Source organism: Camelus ferus, chromosome X (assembly GCF_009834535.1).
Source record: "Camelus ferus isolate YT-003-E chromosome X, BCGSAC_Cfer_1.0, whole genome shotgun sequence".
In the NCBI taxonomy this organism is placed as follows: Eukaryota; Metazoa; Chordata; class Mammalia; order Artiodactyla; family Camelidae; genus Camelus; species Camelus ferus.
The window spans coordinates 66,054,761-66,082,345 of NC_045732.1; the positions used below are offsets into that span (position 1 = coordinate 66,054,761).

The 27,585-nt window shown below is 41.1% G+C and overlaps 1 protein-coding gene and 1 pseudogene across 1 annotated transcript in view; one reads left to right on the forward strand and one right to left on the reverse strand.

Annotated features, from left to right (window-relative positions):
• Positions 1-26,956, reverse strand: part of LOC116662259 (nuclear RNA export factor 2-like) — a 34,769-nt gene extending 7,813 nt beyond the window's left edge. Inside the window, exons 1-4 of the mRNA XM_032476088.1 lie at positions 26,873-26,956; positions 26,170-26,253; positions 25,960-26,064; positions 25,768-25,848 (exon numbers count right to left, since the gene is read on the reverse strand). Of these exons, the coding sequence (XP_032331979.1) occupies positions 25,768-25,848; positions 25,960-26,064; positions 26,170-26,253; positions 26,873-26,956 (354 nt within the window). The remainder of the gene's footprint in view (positions 1-25,767; positions 25,849-25,959; positions 26,065-26,169; positions 26,254-26,872) is intronic.
• Positions 6,174-8,803, forward strand: LOC102515828 (annotated as a pseudogene).
• Positions 26,957-27,585: the final 629 nt, after the last annotated feature.

Genomic DNA, 27,585 nt, shown 5'->3' on the forward strand with positions numbered 1-27,585 from the left:
TATATATAATTTACATCAGTGGGTGCCTGTCAGCCCTTTCTAGTATAAATTGGGGAAGGGAGGCTAAGCCTATGGATAAACACCTATATGAACACAGCTTATACGTGCTAGGCAGTTTAGGCACTACATTTTTCAGGCACTGTGTCTATTTAGGTGAGGCAGGTTGATAAATTATTCGTCTTGAATGCTATTTGGCAAGATTTACTGAGAACAACTTTTACTTCTCTTATACTTCTGTTCTGTGGTGGACATTTTGGAGGTCACTGCTAGTGGCTTTACTTAACACAGAGAAATGGGCAAAGGGAATAACTGTTGTGATACTGTTAAACGCAAATACTCAAATGCTTTGGGTTCAAACACAAACACGTACAACTGAAGTAGAGATGCTATGTGAGTGTACTCTCAGAAAGTAAAATTGACTTAATCTGGTAATATTATCTAAGGGGATTTATCAGATATGGCTGTACCTATGTAAAAACTATAATCAAAACATGTTTTTATTTGTTCCTTTAAGTAATTCATTCATTAACTAGGTCAGTGTCAAGAAATGGGAAAGAAGAGAACCAACTGTAGACAGGGCTCCCTGTCAAAGTACTCAATGGGCTCCCCTTCTCCGCAAAAAATGTAAAATTTAACAGCTGTAGGTGATGAACTCATTCTTGGGGACTACTACAGCATGGAAATACAAAATTGCATTCACAATGAAAACTTTTTTGAGGCCAAAGGTTGTAATGGAGAGAGAAGGCAGGGATTCCTTATAGGGCTTTTGCTCATAAACTGTGCCATTTGTGATGGTGTGATTCTCTGATACAGTTTGAAAATCCCATCCACATGAAGACCATTAACAAATAAATGTGTAATTAGGCATTTAAAATTAGTGGAAGGGGAGAATTTATATGGTCCCAGGTTGGCTCTTGTTATCCACTCACTGTTACTATTTTTTGCCACCCCCCAAAATAATGTTAACTATTGTTTTTGATAGTATTGTAAGATCAGTTTTTATGTAAGCAGACACATTGTTTTCTTGTTATAATATCACACTTCAATCTACTTTCTTTAGAAGAAAATTGGACTTTGAAGACTAAGTGATATCAATGGAGTTTTTATTTTCATAACATCACCAAATGATTTCTTAATCATCTTAAAATCAGTAGCCTATTTGGGCCCAATTATAATCTAAAATGTACAAGATGCTCTACCAATTTTTTTTCACAAAATCTAAGAAAACATGGCATGTCCTATGCTCTCTAAAAACTGACAGGTACTTTCAATAGTTGATTAGAACTGGATTCTGAAATTTGAATTTAGTCTGTTGTAATCTGTTTTTATATGGGATACTTTTATACAAACCAGTAATTAAGTTTCTCAAATAGAGAGGGGAATCAAGATGGTGGAATAGGAAGACTTGGAGCTCACCTCCCCCCACAAACACATCAAAAATACATCTACATGTAAAACAATTCTCACAGAAAACCAACTGGAAACTAGCAGAAGATTGTACAACGAAAGCTGCAAGAAATATATCGACATAGCCAGGAAGGATGGAAAAAACTTAAAAAGGCATCAGGATAGTATCAGTGCCCCTGTACAGGAAGGGATATGTAAAGGAGAGAAGGTGCACATAGGCAAATCTTCACCTTGGGGAGCCCCCTTGCCTGTTGGGAAAACCAGTGGGACAGACAGATGGGCTAGAGCAGCCTATAATCTATTCGTGAAGAGTGTGTGCATGCTGGTTTGCTAACATTTAGGGCAGAGAGAAACCGTAGCTGGTGGCTGCTGCCTTGCTGCACTTCCCAATCTAAAGCACACACTGGGCAAGACCACAAAGACACACAACAGCTGAGCACTGAATCTCAGGCAGGCAGACCCAGGGAGAGGACTCAATCTAGCTATGTGGAAAAGCTGTAGGCATAACCCTTACAGACTTCAGACAATACTACAAAGCTACAGTAATTCAAAAAGCATGATACTGGCACAAAAACAGACATGTAGATCAATGGAACAGAATAGAGAGCCCAGAAATAAACCCACACACCTCTGGTCAATTAATCTATGACAAAGGAGGCAAGAGTATACAATGGAGAAAAGACAATCTCTTCAACAACTGGTGTTGGGATAGCTGGACAGCTACATGTAAATCAATGAAATTATGCCACTGTTCTCACACTATATGCAAAAATAAATTCAGAATGTTTTAAAGATCTAAATAGAAGAAATGACACCGTGAAACTCCTAGAAGAGAACATAAGCAAAACATTCTCAGATATAAAACACAGCAATATTTTCTTAGATCATCTCCCAAAGCAAAAGAAATAAAAGCAAAAATAAACAAGTGGGATGTCATGAAACTTAAAAGCTCTTGCATCGCAAAGGAAACCACCAACGAAATGAAAAGACAGAGAGAAGATATTTGCAAACAATGTGACTGACAAGGGATTACTATCCAAAATATACAAACAACTCATACAACTCAATATTGAAAAAACAAACAACCCAATCAAAAAATGGGCAGAAGACCTAAATTTACATTTCTCCAAAGAAGACATCCAGATGGCCAACAGGCCCACAAAAAGACGTTCAACATCTCTAATTATTAGAGAAATGCAGATCAAAACCACAATGATGCATCACTTCACACTAGTCAGAATGGCCGTCATCAAAAAAATCTATGAGAAATAAATGCTGGAGAGGGTTTGGAGAAAAGTGAACTCTTGTACACTGTTGATGGGAATATAAATTGGTGCAGCCACTATTGAAGAGTATGGAAGTTCCTTAAAAAACTAAAAAACTACTATATGATCCAGCAATCCTATGCCTATCTGGAAAAGACAAAAACTCTAATTCGAAAAGATACATGCACCTCAATGTCCATAGCAGCACTATTTACAATAGTCAAAACATGGAAACCATCCAAGTGCCCATGAACAGATGATTGCTTTAAGAATATGTGGTATATATATATACAATGGAATATTACTTGACCATAAAAAGAATGAAATATTGCCATTTGCAGCAACATAGATGGACCTAGCCAATATTATACTGAATGAAGTAACTTAGAGAAAGACAAATATTATTTATATGTGGAATCTAAAAAATAATATAAATGAATCTATATACAGAACAGAAACAGGCTCACAGACAGAAGACAAACTTATGGGTATCAAAGGGGAAAGAGGGGGAGGGATAAATTAGGAGTATGGGATTAACAGATACAAACTACTATACATAAAATAGATTTATTGTATAACACAGAGAGCTATATTCAGTATCTTGTAATAACCTATAATGGAAGATAATCTATATGTTATATAACCTATAATGGAAAAAAATATATATATATTTCTGAATCACTTTGCTGTACACCTGAAACTAACATAATATTGTAAATCAACTCTATTTCAAAAAAATTTCTCAAATAGTATAAATTAATATATATAGATGGGCAGACCAGAAAAATTGGAAATTTAGACTTAAATTCACTCATGTCACTTATGGAGTAGCAGCCATCAAAACACATGTTATTATAAAACTATATGTAATTGGAAATTAAATAATTTTCACATTTGCTACCCTAATCATAAAATCATACTCTATCTACACAATTTTTAACTGGTAAATTCAGCAAACTTACACTCAACATCATAAAACAAAAGTATCATCAGGCAGAAATTTTAAAACTGCAGAAGAGGGAGGTGATTTTTCTTGGTGTAGTTTCTTAAAGGGAACACATTCTTTTGAAAGAGATTGTAGTAAGCTTATGATTTGTTTCTTGTAATAAACTTATCTCTGATAAATCATTATCAGTAATTAGACCTGGTGAAAAGGCAGGATAATCAGTGTTTTTAAAAATTCTTCTATTGAAAACATCAAAAACTGTATTGACTGATAGAAAATGACTCATTGGTCAAGTTGCTCAGCTGGCTTAGTCAATCGAGATTATTTAAAAATGAAACAATAAACATGATTATTTTTATTTATCCATTTTGGCATGAAAACAACATGAGATTTATCTTCTTAACGGATTAATAGTACAATACAGTATTGTTATCTATAGGCACAAATGTTGTACATCATCTCTAAAGGTTATTCATCTTGCATAACTGAATTTATATGTGTTGATTAACAACTTCCCATTTCTGCCTCCCCCTAGCCTCTGGTAGCCACCATTCTTTTCTTTACTTCTATGAGATTGACTATTTTACATACCTCATATATGTGTAGTCATGCAGTATTTGTCCTTCTGTGACTAGCTTATTTCACATAGCAAATGTCCTCAAGATTCATCCATGTTGTCACAAATGGTAGGATTTCCTTCTTTTCTGTTGAAGTATATAATTACAGTATATATTTGTAATTTATTTCATACCTAATAGTTTGTACCTCTTATTCCTCCTCCTTATTCCTCCTCCTTTCCCTATCCCCACTGGTAACCACTAGTTTGTTCTCTATATCTATGAGTCTGTTTCTTTTTTGTTATATTCACTAGTTTGTTGTACTTTTTAGAGTCTACATATAAGTTATATCATTCACTATTAATCTTTATGACTTATTTTATTTAGCATAAAACCTTTCAAGTCCATCCATGTTGCTGCAAATGGCAAAATTTCATTCTTTTTTATAATTCTGTAGAATTCCGTATTTCTTTATTCATTCATCTGTTGATGGACACTTATACTGCTTCCATATCTTGGAAATTGTACATAATTCTACTATGAACATTGGGGTGCATATATCTTTCCGAATTAGTTTTTGATTTTTTCAAATATATACCCAAGAGTGGAATTGCTGGGTCTTATGGTAGTTCTATTTTCAGTTTTTTGAGAAATCTCCATACTATTTTCCACGGTGGCTGTGCCTATTGACATTCCCATCAAAAGTGTACAAGGGTTCCCTTTCCTCCACATCCATGCCGACATTTGTTGTCTTCTTTTTCATGATAGCCATCTGACAGGTATGAAGTGATATCTCATTGTAGTTTTGATTTGCATTTCTCTGATGATTAGTGATGTTGAGTATCTTTTCATGTGCCTGTTGACCATCTGCATATCTTCTTTGGAAAAGCATCTATTCAATCATTCTGCTCATTTTTAATTGAGTTTTTTTTTTATGTTGAATTGTATGAGCTGTTTATACATGTTGAATTTTAATCCCTTATTAGTCATATCATTTTCAAATATTTTTCACCATTCAGTAGGTTGTCTTTTAATTTTGTTGATGGTTTTATTTGCTGTGCAAAAGCTTTCAGGTTTAAGTAGAATTTGCTTCTTTTTCAAGGTTGAACACTATTCCCTTGTATACCATTTTTCTTTATCCATTCATCCATCAATAGACATTCAGGTTGTGCTCATGCAGGCACCCCTTGCCTGTGTGGCCCGCTGTTGTCTATAGCAACATAGCTACTAAACTTTTCCCTTGTTCTTTGCCCCGGTGCTCACACGGGCACCTCTCATCTGTGTGGCCCGCTGTTGTCTATGACAGCATACCCTAATAAACTCCTTTTCTATTCCCATACTTTATCTCTGGTAAATTCTTTCACCAACCTTCGTGTCACCACATCAAGGGGCCGCTGTGTTGTGTCCCACAACATTTGGTGGCCCGTACATAGCTAGGACTCTGGGGGAGCCCTTTGGGCTTCTCCATCTTTCTCCTCCTCCCTACAGGAGTCTCCCCCTGGCTTGATCGGGCCCTCCCAGGAGGCCAGATCATCAGGGCTGACTCCCTTCTCCCCCTGGCTTGATCGGATGCTCTGTTCTGGAGGCCAGAATCATCAGGGAAGTCTTCCATTTTCTGCTTTCCTTTCCTTTCTCATACTTTTCTGCTCTTCCTATCGTTTAGAAATTCCCTGAAGTCTTGCCAAGAATTGAGGAACCCTGGCTGGGCTACTCTCAGTGGGCTCTGAAACTCAGTCTGACAGACAGTAATGACCCCCAGCCCTTAGTGGTGAATGCACATGGGAAAGGTATATTTTGTTTTCTAAGTACCCTTCTCTCCCCTCCTCTTTCTCTCCCTTCCTCTATCTCTGGCCCTTGAGACTCTCTTTGGTTCTTGGGCCCAACCACATGGTGTACCTCTGCATCTTCTCTCCGCTTTTTTAGGATCACATCTCCAGATTTGCCCAGCCTCCTGCCTTTGATCACCATGCCAGGTAGGAGTCACAGGTGGATGATGTCTTTCCAGTGCAAATGAATCCAATAGCTCAACCTCAGTTCATACCTTTGGATGAAGTTCTTTGCTGTGCTGTATCAGATATGAATGCCACTCAGATTGTAGTAACACAGGAGTTACTCTTGGAATATCTGATGAAATATTACCCCAGCATTACAATTCCACCTCAAGATAGTCTCTATACCACTCTGAGAACTCTGATTAAAGAAAGGAAGATTTCTCACACTGGATACTTTGTAGTTACTCCTCACACTTACTTCATCACAAATACAACTCCCCAAGAAAATAAGAGAGTCCTATCAAATGAAAGCCCCTGGATGCCAACTTCCACTACATATCTGGTGAATGTGGAGAGCTGTGCATAGTTAGTCAAAGAAAATGCAGCCCCATTTCCCACTGTCAGTCTTGCTGCTGTTTCCCTGATGTGTGCACTCAGGGTATACTGGAACTATCGGCTGCTGCACAAGTGACTAGAAAAGGCCAGAAAGGTCCTGGGGAATCCAAATCTTTGGTACAGAATCGAGCAGTTTCAGTGTCTGAGGAGAATCACTTCTGTGAGAGCACGAAACCTTTACTACACACAAAAGACAGATAAAAAGTCAAGAAGCTTGGTTTTAGCCTTGTCTGGCACAGTATATCCAGAAAGGAGAAGTCCAGAACATAGCACAGCAGTTTCTCTGCTCAGTTCCCACCGGAAGAATGGCCTGTCTGAGATGAAGATAACTTGGACAATATCCCTTGAGACATGAGATAATCAAACAAATCAATCCCATTCTGACTGTTGACAACTTAATCAAACATTACTGTCCTAATGCAAAAATATGAAGAACAGAAGAAATGTAACAGCCAGGGCACTTCCACTGATATGTTGACAGTCAGGCATAAATATCTTTCAAAAGTGTGAGTTAAGAAAAAGCAAGACCAGTCTGTAAAGCTCGAAGGTAGGTCCATTCTCATAGGGAAAGACACAAAACCAGGAGTCAGGTAAGTGGGCTGCAGCCAGGAAGCATTAGACTGGAGAGACAACCCAATATCCCTGCTACACAGCCCACCCCCAGAATTAAAAGCCCAAATGAAGCAGTAGTTCAGAAACCACTTGATGAGAATCCATCAGTGCTAGATTCCTATTTGTTTTACAAAAAGCAAATCAGTAATCTTTTCCAGGGTTTGTCTCACTGAGGGAGCCCAATACCAAAAGGTACAACATCCAGAAGACTAGTGATCTGAAACCCAGTCAGATTCCACCAAAGGGAAAGCCTTTCCAAAGGTCAGGGTCCTTGGATTCCTTAAGAATCTTTGAGAATGAAGTTGAACAGCCATGTGCTGAACAGTGTAATGATAAATTGAGAACAGAATCCATTTGTATGACTAACTCTATTGTCAAACCTATCAGCGATGACTTGAGATTCCCTCTTAAATTACTTTCAATGTAGTGTTTTGCAAAATGATTGTAAATGCTGTTCCTTGAGGGAAAGCATGTTGAGATATGATATGTATGGTGGAGAAAATGAGGCAATCCTTGAAGTCTTAAGGAAAAGTTATTCTCACTTTGACACACTAGAAGAGACAAAGGAAACACAGGATGTCCTGCCATCACGAGGCTCCTCTTTCTCAGACCTAGTATCCTCTGCTTATAGATTAATTGATAAAACAATATGCCAACTCCAAAATCTTGGTCTTTTAAATTACCCGATTGGTGCAAACCATTTGAGACAACCTGAGAGACAAGACAGAGACTCAAAGGAAAGTGTAATGAGAAAGGCATTTGTCCAGGAAGCAGAGTTTAGCCAATGAAGGGCTTTCTGATGATAACCAGGCCTTGTATCAGAATTAAGTGGAAGATGATGATGGGGCCTGCAGTTCATTATATCTAGATGAGGATGACTTTTCTTAGAATGATGACTTAATTCAAATGCTGCCTGGCCACTTTCAGTATCCCTTTACAGGAGGAAGCAAGTGGAATCATTTAGGAAAACAAAAGGTCACTGAAATGTCTCTGACTGAGTACACTAGCAACATACATAGAGGCATCTGAGCCTCAGGTACTTGAAGGAAATGAGCATTACAAACCCACTGGGTTGCTCACTAACCCAGGTGAAAGCCAAAACCCTAATCTCTCTGCTGAATGCTGTGTCTTCAATTCAGGGACCCAGTCTGGTTTTAATGATGAAGAGGAACCCAGTGTAGCTAACTGTGTCCAGGCCTCAGCACCTGCCGATGGAAGTATATTTGATTACTATGGCACAAGGAAAGATGCTTCTGAGGCTGAAACTCTCCAAGACTCCCTTTGTGACACAAGAAAGAAACCAGCTAGCTGGAGTCAGAGTGCTTAGAATCAGGAAATGAGAAAATCGTTCACACAAAAGTTAGAAATTTTCAACACTTCACATACACCTGTGTTGGCTCAGGAGATCCAAAATGAGCTCGGTCACTTGGAAGGAACAGAAAATCATACATGGCAGGAGATAGTGGAATAGATTCTCCATGGACACAGAGTCTGGCATCTAATAATTCAGTCATTTTGGATGGACTACAAAAAAGATAAAATTTTCTGCAGAACTTTGAAGGCACAAGGAGCAGTCAAACGCTCACATTCAATTGTTTACTGCAACTAACTCCGTTCATAAATGTTTAATTCTTTTTTTTTTCATTTGGAAACTTTTTTTGTAAAAATGTACAGCATTAATATAGTATGTTTTAATCAAGTGAGTATGTAAGAATTCTCTACAGCAAGCATTATGTTATTAAACTCATTACACATTTTGTTGTAAAAAAATAGACATTTAGGTTGCTTTCACATCTTAGCTACTGTGAATAGCACTGCAAAGAACATGAGACTGCTAATATTTCTTAAAGATTCTGATTATAATTCTTTTAGGTAACATATGGTTGTTTTATTTTTAATTTTTTGAGTAGTCTCTATACTGTTTTCCATAGAGACTGCATTATTTTGCACTCCCACCAACAGTACCAATTTCTTCACATCCTTGCCAACATTTGTTTTTTGGTTATTTTAAATAATGACCATCCTAGTAAATGTGAGGTGAAATTTCATTGTAGTTTTATCTTGCATTTCGCTGATGGTTAGTGATGTTGAGCATCTTTTCATGTGCCTGTTGGCCATCTGTATGTCTTCTTTGGAAAAATGTCTATTTAAGTCTTTAGCACAATGGAAGATGGCAAGACAGAGAAAGAGGGACAAAAGAATTATAAGACAAACAGAAAACAGTTTTTTTTAAATGACAATAGTAAATAATTCCTTATAAGTAATTACTTTAAATGTAAATGGATTCAACTCAAAAGACATAGAGTGGCTGAAGGAGTGATAAACAAGGTTGAACTATATGCTGTCTATAGAAGGCCAACTTTAGATTTAAGGACACACAAAGGTGAAAGTAAAGGGATGGAAAAAGATATTCCATGCAAATGGTAATGGAAAGGGAGCAGAGTGGCTATACATATATCAGACCAAATAGATTTTAAGACAAAAACTGTGAGAAGAGATAACGAAGGACATCACATAAAGATAAAAGAATCAATGCACATGGAAGACATAACATCTATAAATATATAGGCACCTCACATCAGAGCACCTAAATGTATAAAAACAGACATTGCCAGGGGGAAGGATATAGCTCAATGGTAGAGCGCATGCTTAGCATGCGTGAGGTTCTGGGTTCAATCCCCAGTACTTCCATTAAAACAAATAAATAAGTAAATCTAATGACCCCCCGCCAAATAAAAGGGACATTGCCAAAACTGAAGAGAGAAGTAGACAACAATACAGTAAGAGTAAAAGACTTCAATACCCCAGCTTTACTAATAGATAGATCAACTAGACAATCAACAAAAAATAATGGATTCAGATAACACCATAGACCAAATGAACCTAACACACACACACACAGAACTTTCAACCCAACAATAGAATATATGTTCTTCTCAAGCACCCATGCAACATTCTCCAGAGTGGATCACATGTTAGATCACAAAACAAGTCTTAACAAGTTTATGACTGAAATCATACCAAGTATCTTTTCTGACCACAATGGAATGAAACTAGAAATAAACAGCATAAATGATGAAAGTGTATATAATAAACATTTTTTAATTAAAAAATAAAACAAAAATAAATCAATAGTGGAAAGAAAACTGGAAGATCCATAAATACATGAAAATTAAACAATACACTTTTGTACAACCAATGAGTCAAAGAACAAACCAAAAGGGAAATTTAAAACTATCTTGAGACAAATGAAAACAAAAATACAACATATTAAAACTTATGGGATATCACAAAAGCAGTATTAAGAGGGAAATTTATAGTGAAAAAACCTACATTAAAGAAGAACAATCTCAAACAACCAAACCTTACACCTCAAATAACTATAAAAAGAACAAACTAAAGAATAAACATGATTAAACTAGTTTGTGTAGATGCAGCCTAAGACAAAATGTGAGCAAAACCAAAATACCAGAACAATTTGTCTATCTGACATAAAACATCTTTATTAAAATTTACATTTTTATCTTGATATTTGGTTTTCAAATCTGCATATGTGTAGATTGGATTATTGTCTTATTTTAAATTTTCTCTCACATGCACATTTTGTGTCTGTTAAGACAAATATTCCTTCTTTTCTCTTCCAGTTTAGTTGACACACAGCACTGTATAATTTTAAGGTGTACTGCATAATGATTTGGCTTACATACACCATGAAATAATTATCACAGTAAGTTTAGTGAACATCCATTACCTCATACTGATACAAAATTAAAGAAATAGAATAGTGTTGCTGGGTAGAGTATGGGTAGAGTCTTACTAGGTTGCAGGTTTCTCTCTCTCAGGACTTTAAATATATCTTGCCACTCTTTTCTGGCCTGCAACGTTTCTGTAGAGAAATCAGCCAATAGCCTTATGAGGGTTCCCTTGTAACTAACTCTTTGTTTTTCTCTGCTGCCTTCAAAATCTTCTCTTTAACTATTTTAATTGTAATATGTCTTGATGTAGGTCTGTTTGGGACCCTCTGTGCTTCCTGTACCTGGAGATCGGTTTCCTTCTTTGAGGTTTGGGAAGTTTTCAGCCATAATTTCTTCAAATACATTTTTGATCCTCTTTTCTCTTTCTTCTCCTTCTGGGATCCCTATTATGTGTAGGTTGGCACTCTTTATATTCTCTCATAGATCTCTTATATTGCCTTCTTTCTTTTTTCCATTTGTTTTTCTGTCTGCTGTTCTGATTGGGTGATTTCCATTATTCTATCTTCCAGATCACTTATTCATTCTTCTGCTTTATTTAGTCTTCTATTTATTGCCTTTAGCTCAGCTTTTGTCTTGGCAAATGAGTTTTCTAATTTTAATTGGTTCCTCTTTATAGTTTCTAGTTCCTTGTTACAGTGATCTGCATTTCTATTGATAGCCTTTCTTAATTCCTTCAGTATTTTTATTATCTTCGTTTTGAACTCAGGATCTGGTAGCCTGGAGAAGTCTGTTTCATTGTTCTTTCAGGGGATTTCTCTTGTTCTTTTAATTGGCAGTAGTTCCTCTGCTTCTTCATTTTACTTATATTTCTCTGACTATGAATTTAGGAGTAACAGTTATCTACTGTGGTCTCAAAGGGCTATTTATATGTGGGAGCGTCCCCCTGTAGCCTGCATGCATCTGATATTTTTGTCACAAGGGCTGTTTTTAGTGTGGATGGCTGCCATGTCTTTCCTCTGTGTGTGCTGGCTGCTATACCCTTGATAGGTGTAATTGTGGGACTAGAGCCTGCACTGAATGTTAAGTGGGGCCTCCTTTTTGCTCTGTGGTTGTCACAGCCCTGCCAGGGTCCAGGTTTGTTTCCTGGTTGTGAGTAGAAGTCCCCAGATCCATTTCTGAGCTGCTGTGTGAGGTAAGCAGGACTGAAGCATTCCTACTAGAAGAGGAGCCACTGAGTAATCCTCCACAGGAGATGTCCACTGTGAAGTGCCTTCTGTGGTGCCACCTGTCACCCACTGTGTGGGCTCCCAATGTATGCTGGCATTGGTGCTGCCCTTGGGTGCCCCTCAGCCATGGGGATGCAGGCAGTCTGCCCTGGTGTCCCTCAGGCACTGTGCTCACAAGGCCAACAGCGCAGATCTGCTGAAGTCAGGCACCAGGACCCACCATAGTCAAAAATTGTTGCACACCTGGATCTACCATGGGCTATAAGGTCAGCCCTGACCCCAGCCCTGCTTCCTCATGCATGCACCTACTATTAACACCAGACCTGTCCCAGCTGGGCAACAGTATTCTGCTCAGTTGTCCTGCATGTGTGAGTTTACAAAGGCACTGATGGCATGAATCCACCAAATCCACCTGGGACACAGCTCAAATTTCAGCCCTGCTTCTAAAGTTGTGTGACCCCTGGGAATAGGCTCAGATATCAACCCTGCCTCAGCTTGGGGGAAACCACCAGTGATTGCACTCTTCCAAAGCAAGCCAGAAGGAGACTTCTATGGCAGGGTCCCACTCCTCCCTTCATGAGTGCACATTAACAATGGGGCTTTTATGGCAGGACCATCCCCTGTGAGCCGCTGAGAAGGAGGCTGCTATGGTGCGGTCCTGCCCCTCCCCTCGTGCATACCAACAATGGGGCTTTCCCTGGCGGACCTGGGCTCCTTTGCACACACTCCCAGTTTCAGCCTGTACCACTCTCCAACCCCTTCAAGCTGTCTCTGTGCATCCAACCCCAGTCATCTCCCCAGGTATGTCTTCTAAAGCTCGAGCCTCAGCACTCAGTCCCAGCATGCACAAATAGGCTTATGTCTCTGGCTGGGGATTGCACATATCCTCTGTGTCAGTCCCTCTGTTCTGCCTGCTCTCCTCCAAGCCTCTGAAGCTCCCCTTCTATCCCAACTGATCCCTCCTTTGGTGAAGGTGCTTACCAGGGTGAGTGCACTTTTCTTTCCGTGCTCCCTCCCCAGGGTGCAAGGCCCATCCCAATTCTTTTTTTTCTTCCTACCCAGTTACGTGGAGGTTTGTCTTGTAGCTTTACTTGTATGAGATCTTCCGCCAGAGTTCAGTATGTATTCTGTGAGAATTGTTCCACATATAGATGTATTTTTGATGCATTTGTCAGAGGTAATCTCTGTGTCCTTCTATTCTCCCATCTTGAATCCCCTCTTCTACAAGTGCTTTTTTGATCCCACCAGAAAACTTCCTAAAGTGAAGAAAAGATTTAAAGGGGAAAAAATCAGAAAGTAGAGAAAAGAGGACATCAGACAAAAAATATGAGCAAAATTTTAGAAGCTGTGAAAGAGATGGACCTGTAGTAACTTCTGAGCAGACCACAGAAACTGAACATCAAGCCTTCAAGAAACAAATTGTAGAACCTTAAAAGATTGAGGAACTAGAAGTACTAAGTATCTTCCAAGTCAGAGAGAAAAATATGAGTCTGATTACTGGAGGATTCATGGAAAGTACCTGAAAAACAGCATTTAATCACCCTTTATATTTTGTGCCATCTGAAACTGCTAGGGTTCCCACATCAGGGTCAACATCAACCCCAGTTTTCTTCACATCCTCACTCTGTTTTACTGGTATCTGTAGCAGCCATTGCACCTCATCCTACAACAGTCAGTTCTTTTATTCTATGGACACTAGGGTAGGGGAAGGTTAATAAATGTTTATTTAAAAAATTCAACTACCAAGAAAAAAAGGACCAGAGAAATCTAGATCTTCTCTTCTTAAGACTAGTGGATCAGTCAATCAAAAGGCATGGCAGAGTGGAAAGGACTGGGTAAGAGTGGGGAGTACCAAACACCTGTCAAAAGCTATGCAATGGTTTTAAAAACTTCTCTGAAGAAGACTGGAGCACCTGCTGCACATGTTGAATCTTATCTCTGCTTCTTCAGAATTATTCTGTTTCTCTGAAGGTAAAACCCATATTTAACCACTTAACTTCTGCTGAAATAATTTCTACCTTACTGAAGACAGATATTGTTGGGGAACCCAGGGCCACATTTTGTCTTTCCTCAACTTTGAGAGGAGGTGCTGAAATCCATCCCTCACTCCTCAACCAATGATAAATCTAACTACAAAAACATTCAAGGTACCTTGTATTGGTATCTTCAGGGGAACAAAGAAGAGGTTCTCTGGCACATTGCACAGCAAAACCTCATCAAACTCCTTTCATTAGACACTCTTGCCTGCCTTCCCTGAGCCTCATGAGATAAACAAGCATCAGCTCCTGCCCTTCCTGAACAATCTCCTTCTCTCCAAATCTTTATCCTAAACGGAGCCATTTAACTCCCTCAGCTTCTCATGACTGAATCATCACACATTATTGCTCTGTTCAGAACAAAGAGGATCCTTCTTTATAATCCCTCCTCTTTAAAATATGGGAGAGTTGTATGTAATTATTTTTTTCACTGTCACATTGATTTTCTCATTTCCTTCTCATAACTTCCAATATAGTTCCTCCTCACCACAGGGATTTTCAGCCATGGCCCACAGTGTCTCTTTTGAACAGATTGTGCAGGCTGCACTGTGGTTACTGCCTGGAGCCAGCAATTTCACCAAGTCCCTCTTTTTTGTCCACGAAATATCAAGGTGTTCATTGCTGCCTAGTCTTGGCAAGATCAGAGATGCTTACCTAAAAAGACTTATTTCACATCAATTTTTACTAAGGTTTAGGGTGACGCCAAGTTTTGGGGTTTTCTAGACAAAAGAAAAGGGTGGAGGGGGCAGCCATGTTTCTTAAGCCCATTCCTAAGACCCCCAGAGAGTGAACATTCAGAAGCCTGGTTCCTGAATTGTGAAATGTGGGGCAGAGAATGTGCATTTGAGGTAGATTTCTGGGGAATGACTGTCCTGGGTTATTAATTTATTCTTTTATCCAATCAATAATTATTTTAACAGATTTTTTATGTATAATTGATATGAAATCAATTGTACATATCTAAGTTTTGATACATTCATGCACCCATGATATCATAACCACTATGAACATAATGAACATATTAATTACCCACCAAATTCTTCATGCCCAATTTTTAAATTTCTCTAGACTCCCTCCTGCAAACCCTCCACCATCCCAGACTACCACTGTTTTGATTTCAGTTACTATAAATCAGTTTGCATGTTCTGGAGCTTTATATAAATGGAAGAATACAGTTCATACTAATTTTCTTTCAGATTTTTTGATTTTGCATAATTGTTTTGAGATTCATTCATGTTGTTAAGTGTATCAATATTTTTGTTATTTTTACTAATGAGTTTATTACTTTTACTAATGAGTAGCGTTCCACAATTTGTTTTTCCATTCAGCAAGTGGTAAATGTTTCAGATGTTTCTAGATTTGAGATATTATGAATAAAGCTGTTACAAAACTCATGTACAAGTCTTTGGGTGGACTTATGCTTTCATTTATCTTGGATAATTATCTAGGAGTAGAACAAGTAGATTATGTGATAGATCTAAGTTTAATTTTTTTTAAACTTCCAAACTGTTCTTCAAAGTGTTTGTATCATTTTACATTCCCATTCAACCAATGATTATTGAGATTCTACTATGTTCTAGGCATTCTTCTAGATTCTAAGGATCTAGTATTGAACATAGCAGACAAATATGCAAGTGTTCATTCAGCAGATCTGGCAGGGGTCACAAGGTTGTCTCCAGGATGCAACCTCTGAGATTGAATTTAGCATGCTGGATGTTTATTACAGAGTACTACAGGGGTCAAAACCTGTAGAATGGAGGAGGAAGAAGTAGGATTGGGCCAAGGGAAAAATTAGTCTATTATGCCAGCCTAGTGATAGCTTTTGCTCACCCTGTGTGGAGCTGTGGATCTAAAATGTTCCACCAGATTTGTCAAGCATTGGGCCTAAATGGCTGAGCCTTTATATCCTACCCCCATCAGTAAGGAACACCATAAGGAGGGCATAACTATGGACAAGACAGCTGTATGCACCAGAGGTTATCCCTGAAACTACTGACAGCTGAAGGCTATCTGTTACTATGCCAGCAAGATGGGCACAAGTCCTTCCTTGAAGGGAGAATCTAGGCAGCATAATTCTGTGTTCATCACAGTCTACCTTTGCTCTGATTGGATCTCTTTCTACATCTATAGGGAATAGATTTTCTAGGATCCAATGGGTCTATATTACTGAAGGAAAGTTAGGAGATAATCATTACCAGCCTATACTTTTGCAGATGGTCTTGTGGAGAACTAATACTCATCTCCTTCTGCTATTCATTCTAGATTCCCTTCATCTTCAACTCACATCTGATAATGTTAATGTGTTATGAGTGGCATTATCCAGACCCCTGTCCCTCATCACTTTACCCTTCCCTGGACTGGGGTTCTCCCTTGGTTTTTTTTCCTGTTAAAACTGGGCAGAGAAATACCAAGAAGCACTCATTAGATCACTTGGGAGCCAAACATATTTCTCCCTGCCCCCCTGTGTAATAATATCTTTACCCTCTCCTGATAATCAGAGTCAATTACCTCTGCCAGTATGGGGGCTCTTTTTTCTGCAGGATGATTGATGGACACAAGGAGAACAAAATTCACAAGTAGCATTTGTAGCTTATAATTCAATATCTCAGAATTCTAGGAACCAGGCACTCAAATTTCTCCAACCAGAATTAATTGAAATGATGGCAAATGAGATCACTCCTGCTCATACCTCTTGTTTTCCAGATTCATGTATTATTCCTTTTAAGGACCAGAACCACACAAAAGTCTCACTCGTGGTGTATGCTGAGTCCTAGAGGATGAGTCCAAATGCTACTAAAATATTGCCTTCAAACAGAACTTTACTTAGGCCTTCAGTAGTTCACGCCAATCCTCTCCCAGGCAGCAACTTCTGGATGATGCAGAATGCCAAATGACTAGTGAATTCCGTGTTCATTTGTCCATTTCCACATGTTGTTGCTTTATAGTGGGTCTCCTCATCTAATGTGGTGTTTTCTGGGAATCCCATGCCAGACAGTGGATCTAACATTCTGTATGCTCTCAGATAAAGGTGATGGCTGAGACCCTGAAGGCAAAAAATTACCTGGAGTATATGTATTTTCCTCTAAAAAGACTCACTGTCTTCTTCAGAGTGAAAAGGGACAATTTATACAACTAGTCCCCATGTTTGGGGACCAACAATAGTTTCTGTTGCTAGAAGGTTAGACATTCAACAGTAGCAAAGCTATATCTACTTAGGTAAGTCAAGACCCAGGCATAGCCTCCATCTCTCACAACATGGTCACTTTGTACTTGTTTTGTTTTCATAAATATGGATAAACAAGTTATTAAAATTGTATTAACCCAAGGACCTTGTGTATATGCCCCTGCCATGTGTATTAGTTACTAAGGCTTCCTCCAATCCTTAGATGAACTCATGCTTCCAATAAAATTCTCATTTTCTCTGGATTAAAACAAATGTCTTATGCTTCTTAATGGGGCTTACCAACATGAAGTGATTTAAAATATCTTAAAGGCAGGAAATCTCTCTCTTCTCATGTCAAAAAATATAATTAGAGGAGATAAACGGCTACTGAGTACTTGCTTTGCTAGTTCTTCATTTGTCCTAGAGTTCCCTATCCTCTAATGAAGTGGTAACCAGCAAATCCTGCAAATTACTACATGTTCATGTTAGCAGAGTGTTGACTTTCATATATCCTAAAGATATCTCTTTTGGGAAATTTATGTGCATTTTTATCACTCATATTCCAAAGATAATTACAAATATTTTAAGCCAAAGTAGTGAATAATTATGGGCATTTCAGTTTGGTGACATATTTGGGGACAAGAAAATCTTATCATACCCTAGCCTGACTTCTCCCTTGACCTATGTTGATGGCAAGCCTCCTGCCCCAAATGTATTTGCATTAGAACTAAGCATTTCCCAATGGATATCCTCACCAAAGCCACAACCTTCAAGAACTGTTCCAATCACTGAAACTTATCCTTTACCTCTTTATATCTTTCCCTAACTTATGTGTATGCATTTCTTTCTCTCTAAAAACATGATGAGCTTCATGAAGAAAGTGACAGTGTTTTCAAAAGCCTTCCTATCAATGATCTATACATTGATTGTAGTGGTTATAAGTGTGAATGCATTTATCTAAATTCACCTAAAATGGATACATTATGTTGAACATAAATTATAGCTCAGTAAGATTGGTTTTTAATATGCCTTTGTATCCCTTTTAGAATCTAGAGCTGTATCCTGCTCATATGTGGAATCAAAACGTATTTTCTGAATTATTCTGTTAAGCTGCACAGTGAAGTTTTTGTCTGTTTGATAACTTGCTTGTTTTTTGTTTTGTTTTGTTTTGTTTTGTTTTGCCACAGCCAAGACTATTTTCAGGAGCTCCCGACTTATATACCCAAACATATGGCTCCACTCAGATATTCCAAAGGCTTCACAAACAACATGGTTAAAACAGAACTGTCAATTTCCAGTCATTGCACCAAACTTGGTCCTCCACTCACTTCCCCAGCTGAGAAAACCACCTGAACTCAGCTGCAAAGATCCACATTCCAAGAGACACACTTAATTCCTTAATATCCCTTACCACAAACATGTACTTCATTAACATTCAGAATTTCTAGGATACATCCCATTTCAAAACCTTTCTCACCCCTTCCATTGCTAAAACCCTTGTCTATGAGACTGTAACTTTTCACTCTCATGTCTGTAGCAGCATCCTAATTCATCTCCATGATCTTATGGTAGCTCTATTTCAGTCTGTTCTCCAAAGAACATTTAGAGTGAGCTTTAATAAAGTAGATTATAATATCCTTTCCCTCTTTAAAGTACCCAATGGCTCCATCATAATAAGAACAAAACCCAAAGTCCTTACAAGGGCTCACAAAACCTTTTGCTACTGGGCCCTTCTTACCATTTTAACCTCATTTACTAACACTGTACTCTCAATACACACTGGCAGACAAGCTGTTTTCTAAAAGTGCTAAGTTTGCTCACATCTTAGGGCTTTCTTCTTGCTGTTCCCTGTGTCTAGAGGGCTCAGTTCCTATATCTTCCCACTGCTGACTATTACTTACTATTTGAGTATTAGAACAAAGTCACATCTTCAGAAAATCCTGCCTTACCTTTCCCACCCTAGTCATTCTGTGTCACATTTCCCTATATTATTTTCTTAATAGCGCTTAATTCTTGAGTGTATCAACCCCTCTAGAATGTAAGCTCCATGAGAACCATGGCCTTGTCTGTCAGGTTCTCTGAATTATCTCCAGTGCCTATAATAATACCTCTCATTTCATTGGTAACCAATAAGTATTTGTTGAATGAATGAATGAGTGTTTGACATGGATTAAACATATGAATGCTGAGTTGTGATAACCCAAGCATTGTCTGAAACAGGGGATTTGGGAGGATGGGATAATGACCCCAGGTCTCTCTGAAGCAGCACTTTTGTTATAACCCATGAAAATTGTTAGAAAATTGAGTAGAAAGAACACAGTAATTGAGGTAGTGCTTCTAGCTGCCTTGGGTATAAAAGTATACCATATATTTTATACTAATTCTTCTTTCTTAATAAAAGAATCCCAAATTTATTTGGTAAAGTATGTTCCCAGTAAAAGACCATCTTTATAGCCTCCTTTGCAGCTAAATATGGTCACATGACCAACTTCTGCCCAATGAGGTGATTGTAGAAGTGTTGTTTAGTAGTTCCAGGAAAGTAGCTAAAAGGGAGTTGAATTTCTCAGAGCAAGATATTTCTCATACCGTCTGTTAGGGTGGGCCCAATACAATATGCTTGATATCTTTATAAGAGGAGTTTGGGATACACAAAGAGATACCAGGGGTGCAAATGCATAGAGGGACAACCTTGTGAAGAGGCAGCAAGAGGGTGGTCATCTTCAAGCCAAGGAAAGAGGCCTCAGAAGAAACCAAACCTGTGGACACTTGTATCTTGGACTCTCAGCCTTTAGAACTGTGAGAAATAAATTTCTGTTGTTTAGGCCACTCAGTCTGTGGTATCCTGTTACGGCAGCCCTAGCAAACTAATACACCAGCAAACAACATTTTCAATTCTGACAGCTCACTAGAATCTGCTGAGGAGAACCTTAAGGATATTGAAGACTGAACTTACCCCTAGAGATTCTGATTCAGTTGGCTGAGTCTGAGCATTGGAGGGGATTCTAATGGATATCCAGACTTGAAGACCACAAGTCTAGGAGAATAGCTTTTGCATCCCATTGAGAAGCCTGACAGTGATGAATCTAGCATTACATATAAGGCATTCCCTGCCCCCATATCTCCTTCCTTCCACTGTTTTTCTCCAATCCCACATCTCCCTTGTTTTCCTGTTTTATCTAGATCTCCACAGATGGACCCAGAGATTCTCCCACCTCTCAGTGTTGTTCCAAATCCAAGTTCAATTCTAATTTGAGGCACATTTAGAAGCTCCAGCCCCACTTTTGCCCTCCCAGTCAAGAAAAGTGAGTCTCGTGGGGCCTCACATTCTCTTATTCTGCCTGTTAGCTTGAGCCAGGGCTGCCCTCTAGATACACTTTCTTGCCTCTTAATACAATTATAAAATGGGCAAGGGAGGTGAACAGACATTTTACTGAGAGCAAATAGGCATGGGAAAAGGTATTCAACATCTTTAGTCATCATGGAAATGTGAATTAAAAGCACAATAAAATATTAAACCCACTTATCAGAATAGCTGAAAAGAATACTGACAACACTAAACACAGGCAAGGCTATGGATAAACTGAGTCACTCATACATTGCCAATGGGAACGCAAAATGGTACAGGCACTCTGTAAAACAATTTGGCAAAACAATGTTTCAAAACTAATCATGCAATTACCATATGATACAGCAATTGCACTCAGGGCAATTTACCCAGAGAAATGAAAATATATGTTTACACATAAATCTGTACATAAATGTTCATAAGTTTTATTCATAATGGTTAAAAAAAGTGGAAATTGCCTAAATGTCCTTCAGCAGAGGAATGGCTAAACAAACTACGGTACATTCATACCATAGAATACTATACAGAAATAAAAAAGAATAGACTATGGATACACTTAACAACTTGGATGGATCTCAGGGCATTTATGCTGAGTGAAAGAAATCCATTCCTAAAGGTTATATACTATATAACTCCATTTATATGACATTTATGAAATTGTAATAGTGTTTAGGGATGTGGGACCAGGGAGAAGGTGGATATGGCTATAAAGTCTAGCATGAGGGAAACTTGAGATGGAATAGTTTTGTACCTTGTTTGTAGTGATAGTTACAAAGTCTACATAGATGGTAAAAGTGCATGTAATTTTATGTACATATTTATATGTATATATATTTATATATTTATATATATGCACATATATACACACACATATATATACATAAATATATATACCCACACACACACAGAGGCATGTTCCTTGGCTGGTACCTATGCCCCTCCCACAAGCCCACCTTTAGGGAGATTATCCACAAACTTCATGACATTTGGACGTTTCCCTGCAACTCAGGGACAGTTTCACGTTTACCCTTTACAACAGCCCAAGGAGTGGACAATCTGAAATCCACTGTCATAGGAAGACACTGAGTCGCACAGAGGCCACGTGACTTGACCAAGGTCACACAGCCAATGAGTGCTGGGACCAAGGAGAGAAGCCACATTCCAGTTCTAGAGCCCATGCCCGTCTTAACCACTAGACTAGACTGCTCCTTGGATCTACCTGCTGGCTTTCCACAGTATTGAGAAAACCTAAGGTGGGCACCACCACATTCCCACACCCCTGAGCCCAGGCTGGGATGGGGGTTCCCACCCACAATACGGCACTCACCTGGAATAGCTGGCAGGGGTAGTGATAAAGGTCCGGGTGAAGGCACGAACAGAACCCTGAGACCTTCCTTCCACTTCAATGACAAAAATCAAACATCAGTACCCCCGAGAGCCCCACCTGCTTTACACGCTCACACAGGGGTCTGCAGACAGAGTTGGACTGGAAACTCATGCTGAGGGGACAGGTGCTCACTGGGGGCCAGGGTGTCAGGAATGCGGAGGGCAGCTATAGGAACAATCTGATCCCGGGGACAGGACCTCTGCTGTGTGCGGGCCTGTGACAACCACTTCACCAGTTCATTGATGTATTTGTCACTGCTGCCCAAGACATGGATGCTAATACCTCATTTTGCAAATGAGGAAACTGAGAGGTTAAGTAATGGTCCCAGGATCTCAGAGGAAGGCTCTGGGATGAGAGCCATGAAACTCCACAGCCTGTGTCCCTAACGCCCAGGGTGTGCAGGGCAGACAGGCATGAACGCAGGTCAGACCTGGGTCCTTTGTGGGAAGAGCGAGGGCTGGAGAACACAGAGGGACCGGGAAGAGAAGGAGAGGGATCGGGGTGGCTGGGAGGGTGCTGAGAGGGAGCCCGGCCAGGGGGTTGGAGCAGTGGGGCATCTGGGGACGGGGGTCTACACACACTCACCTTCCTTGAACACCCCATTGACAGAGAAGCAGAGCACCGTGTTCTGAAAGGGAAGAGCCCAGGCGCTCAGTCACCACCTAAACCTCCTACCCACCTGCGGCTCCCAGTCCTGCCCAAGATGGAAGCAGGTGCTCACCGTGTGGAGCCACATGTCCACCACGAAGGAGCTGAGGTCATGCTGAGTTTTGGGCAACAGGCAGAGGGAGCGCACAATGTCACGTTTTGTGTGTTTCAGCAGCTGGACCCGCAGGTCTGTGGGGGGAGGAGAAGCGAGGGAAGGTCAGGGGCTGCCATGCCCTGGGCCCTAGGACTGACCCCTTCCCGCCCCCTTTCCCGCCCCGCCTCCTCGTCACACACTCACAGGGGTCCTTGAGCTTCTTCATATTCCTGCTGTCCTTGACGTACTCCCGCAAGCTGTTCCTGGGAGAAAAAGAGAAACAGGAGGAGGTGGGCCGGCCCCAGTGTGGGGGTTTGCAGGAGCTGCCCTGCGTCTGCTGGGGAGCCACATGGCCCAGGAGCAGAGTGTGAGCTGTGATACTCACGGGGCTGGGTCCTCGGGGTTGAAGGGAATGGTCAGGGAGAAGCAGGCCTCGTCGTGATAAGCACCCAGGAGATCCTGTCGGTCTCCAGAGTCGTGGATCAAGTAATACCTGTCGGGGAGCCATGAGCACAGTCTGTCTCTGTGGTCCGGACCTCAAATGAGGCTTGGAAACTCCCGTGAGCAGAGCTGAGCTTGGGTGGCCTCAGCTGTCCCAGCCCTCCCCTTCCTCAGGTTGCCAGCAGTACTCACTGCTGCAGGAATTGCAGGATCAGACTCTTCAGCTCATCAGATCCAAAGAAGCTTCCCTGGAATCAAAACAGTCCTCAGCACCAGGGCTGATACCCTCTCCTCACGCACCACCCAAAGCCCTGCTTGATTCTCCGTGCTCACCTTGCAGGCTGGTAAGCTCTTATGGGTGTCCACACCTAACTTAGCTGGTGGGGGTGTCTCCTGGCCATCCTGTGAGAAGGAAGAGGAAGTCAGTGGTGCAGACCAAGAGGCACTTCTGGACGATCAAGGAAAAGGACGGGCCCAGGAGGGTGAGGGTCAGAGGTCAAGTGCGGAAGGGCCCTGGAAAATCTGAGGGCAGGACTACACTTCGGGTCATCACCCTGAGGTCCCTGAAGGCTGTGGCAGACGTGGTCGAAGAAGACCCAGAGCTGTTGTGAGCTTCCCACAGAGGCTGTACCCTCCCCCTGCCCCCAAAACGTTTAAGGGTCAGGTTCAAAAATGGAACTCAGGCAAGACCTAAAGGGTTCAGAGTAGTTTGTGGGCGGTGTCAGTGTCAGTTAGAGGAGTCAGTGATTGAGGAATACACTTACCAAGCGTAATAACTTGGGGAACAATTCCAGGATGGAGCTGCCAAGATGAAAAGTCAGTGAAACTGGAAAGCGGTCTCTTCTCATGGGAGCAAGTACACTTACAGCAGACACAGTCCAGTGTGTCCACCTACACTTCCCGGCCCTGGGCACCGCCCCCAAGGACTGATGCACCAGAAGGGTGTTCCCTACCTGCCTGCCTCCCTCCATCCCTCTCCTTCCACTCCTTCCCTCCTGGGTACCTCCCACCTAGACTGCCCTGACTCTGTTCTCCAGGTGCCACAAGAAGCAACAAGGAAGCAGGCTTCCTTCCCCTCCCTCCCTTCCTGCAGGTCCCCACTGTAGGCTTTGGAGGGAAGAGGGAATGAGGTTGGAGCCAGGGGCTCTTCATCCTTCCTGGGGGTCCTGCATCCTGCCAACACAAGGACACCCACCAGGGATGGCCCAGGATGCTGGGCCAAGGAGGTTAGTGAGGCAGGGAGGGAAATGGAGGGGGATTAAGACAGAAAATGAGTGAAGGATGAAGAAGAGAAGACAGAGACATAGGGGCCTAGGGACAAGGGAGAGAAAGCAAAGTGAAGGGAAGGGAAAGAACCTCTCCCATGGTTTGGGGTGGGGGATCAGGGAAGAATAGAGAAGAAAGGGGAACCGGCTCCCCTGCTGCAGCCCTTTTCCTTCACCTGCCCCCGAATGTCCCAGGCACCCGAAGTATGGATGGAAACCATATAGAAGTTGGGCTGGGGGCCTGCTGGATGCTGGTTGAACCTTTGTCACCTTTGTGACACAGAGAGGAGAGCATAGGGCCTGTGGCCCTCCGAGAAGACCAAGACTGGTGCTTTTTGCAAACAGACACTGTCAGGAATAGTTTAGGTGACAGAGGGTACATCTGACCTTATGTTGGTTGACTTATCAGGGTAGGTGGTGCACAAAGGGTTTTTTTCTGCACACATTCCATCTTGTTCCAGCCTCTGGCCCTTGTCCAACTCCCCTGAAGACTTTACCTGTAATTATGTGGAGGAACCACATGAACCAGAGAAAATAGAGCCAGGATGGTACTGCACCTCCGTCCCTTCCTTTTCCAACAAATCCACTTCCCTTCCTCTGTCACCTTCCCATGAGCCCTCCCATCTCCTCTTCAAAGAGGGATCTGGGTACCACACCTCACCTCACTGCTGGAGACGTTCAAATTCTTTATGTCAGAAGTATTCTGCATAGAATTTGCCCGGCCGTCCAGCTGGTAGGGTTTCTTGTTGCTCAGATCCAAGGACAAAATCTATGATGGAGAAAGAGAGTGAGGACCCCAACAGGGGATGTTCGAGGCCAATCTGCCTCTTCTGCCTAATCTGTCCCACCCTCACCATCAGTCCCAACATTGGGCCTAAGTCCTCACCTTGGGCATGTTCTCTCCACGGATCTGCAGAGGGGCAGGCATGCGATATCTCGGATTCCGTGGCATTTCAACATTACAGGTCATCAAGCCTCCAGGAAGCCAGCAGGAGGGAAACAGAAAGCTGAGAGGGTCCTGCCTGCACCAACCCCTCCCAGAGTTACAATCCCGAAGGCCTTCCCAGGCAGACCCCTCTGCCCTCACCTGCCCTAGAATTACTGCTATAGCCATACCAGATCCAAAGCAGAGTCTCTGGCTGTTAAGAAATGCCTGGGAGGCATCAAACAGTTTGTTCATGGTCAGCTGCAGAGTTAAAGACGGGGTTCAGTGGCTCTGAGTCTGAGGTGTTGATTGGGGGGCAATAGGTGGATCTGGCTGTGGGGCAGAACTTGCGTTCAGTCTGCATTACCTTTATCTGCTCCACCTTTTCTGACTGCAGCTCCTTCCGCATAGAATAGGGTGCATCACAGGGGTCAACAAAGACAGATATCTGTAGAGAGCATAAGAGGGTCTGGGTAAGCACCAGAAATCTGAGCCTTGGGATCAAGCAAGACCATGCCCCTGCCCTGCCCTCTTGCTCCCAGGTGCCCTTGACACACACCCTTTCATTGTTGTCAGTGCAAATCTTGCCACTGACATTCTTCAGAGCAAAGGCAATGTTGGCATTCTCAACAAAGAACTGGGCCTGCATTTTCTTATAATGAAACTACAGGGAGTGACAAGAGAAAGAGAAAATGAGACCAGAGTCATTTCTCATCTGGACCATCCATCTACCCCGTTTCCTCTCATTGGCCTCGACGTCCTCTCTTACTTCAACTGGGGTGAAGGGAACACTGCAGTGCTTCTGAATCAAATTCAGCAGCCGCTTCTCCTCATATTTTATGCCAAATGGAATCTGGGGGGCAAAGAAAAAAATGGGAGAGGAAATTGATACAATAGAATATAAGTTTAAGATAAGACCCAACCAGGTCTTCCTTTCAGACTTTTTTTTCAAGCTTTAAATAATTTTTTTTACGCTAGGTCGGTATTTGTTATTGCTAAATTTTGTACCAGATGTGGATTTCCTAAATAACGTTTTTTCCCCTCAAACACTTTTCTTGAAATAATCAACTTAATATGCTTAACACGTACTTCTTTTTGTAAAGTTCCAAGAGACCCTACCTAAGGCAGACCTGGCCTGCCCCTCTGACAAGGACCCCAGAGACACAGCCTCCTCCCACACTCAGCCTGAGCCAAACTGAGCTTTGTGGTATGAAGTTGCTCCATCTTGACAGTAGTTTCCTCCTTTGCTTTTAGGCAACCTCTCCCATGCTCCCTGCAGTCAGTCTGTTCCCTTCATATTGCTTCTCTGAATCTTCTCTTACATGGTCTAGGATGTTAACTTCTAATAATAACAAGACACATAACCAACTCCTCTGCCCCAGAAAAGTTCATACCATCTCTACCCGATTCCAACACAACTCCCTCTGTTCACCTTCTTCTACGTATTAGGTCCATTTAGTCAGGACACTCACTGTGATCTTGAACCAGCTTCCCATGGTCTCAGCCCGCCTGCTTATCTCCACTCTTCTCTCTGGAGGCTTCTCCTCTGTCTCCATGTTAACATGAGTTTGGTCTCCTTCCTGAAAATTGCCTCTCCAATGAGAGGGAGGAATGGCATAGGGAGCACTGTGGGGAAGTGGAGACAAGAAAGTGGTCCATATATGCTCAGAAAGCCTTGTAAACATTTTCCCCAATGATACCAGAGCTACAATAAAGTTTACTTAATCATGAACCTGATCCTGTCATTCCTCACTCTTCCAGGTTGGAGAGAAGAACAACACATATTCATTGTTACATTTTTTTTTTTTTTTTGCTGTGAGCTACCACAAGATCTCGTATATATTTCCCTGTGCTATACAGTATAATCTTGTTTCTCTATTCTGCATATGCCTGTCAGTATCTACAAATTTTGAAATCCTAGTCTGTCCCTTCCCATCCCCTTCCCTTTGGCAACCACAAGTTTGTATTCTATGTATATGAGTCTGTTTCTGTTTTGTATTTATGTTCTTTATTTTTTAGATTCCATATATGAGCAATCTCATATGGTATTTTTCTTTCTCTTTCTGGCTTACTTCGCTTAGAATGTTTTCTTGAAGGATAACACATGTTCATAGCTGGATAGGTCTGTTGTCCGTCCCTGTAGAATCCCAGATGTCTGACAGCCTTCCTTCATTTTGTCTCATCT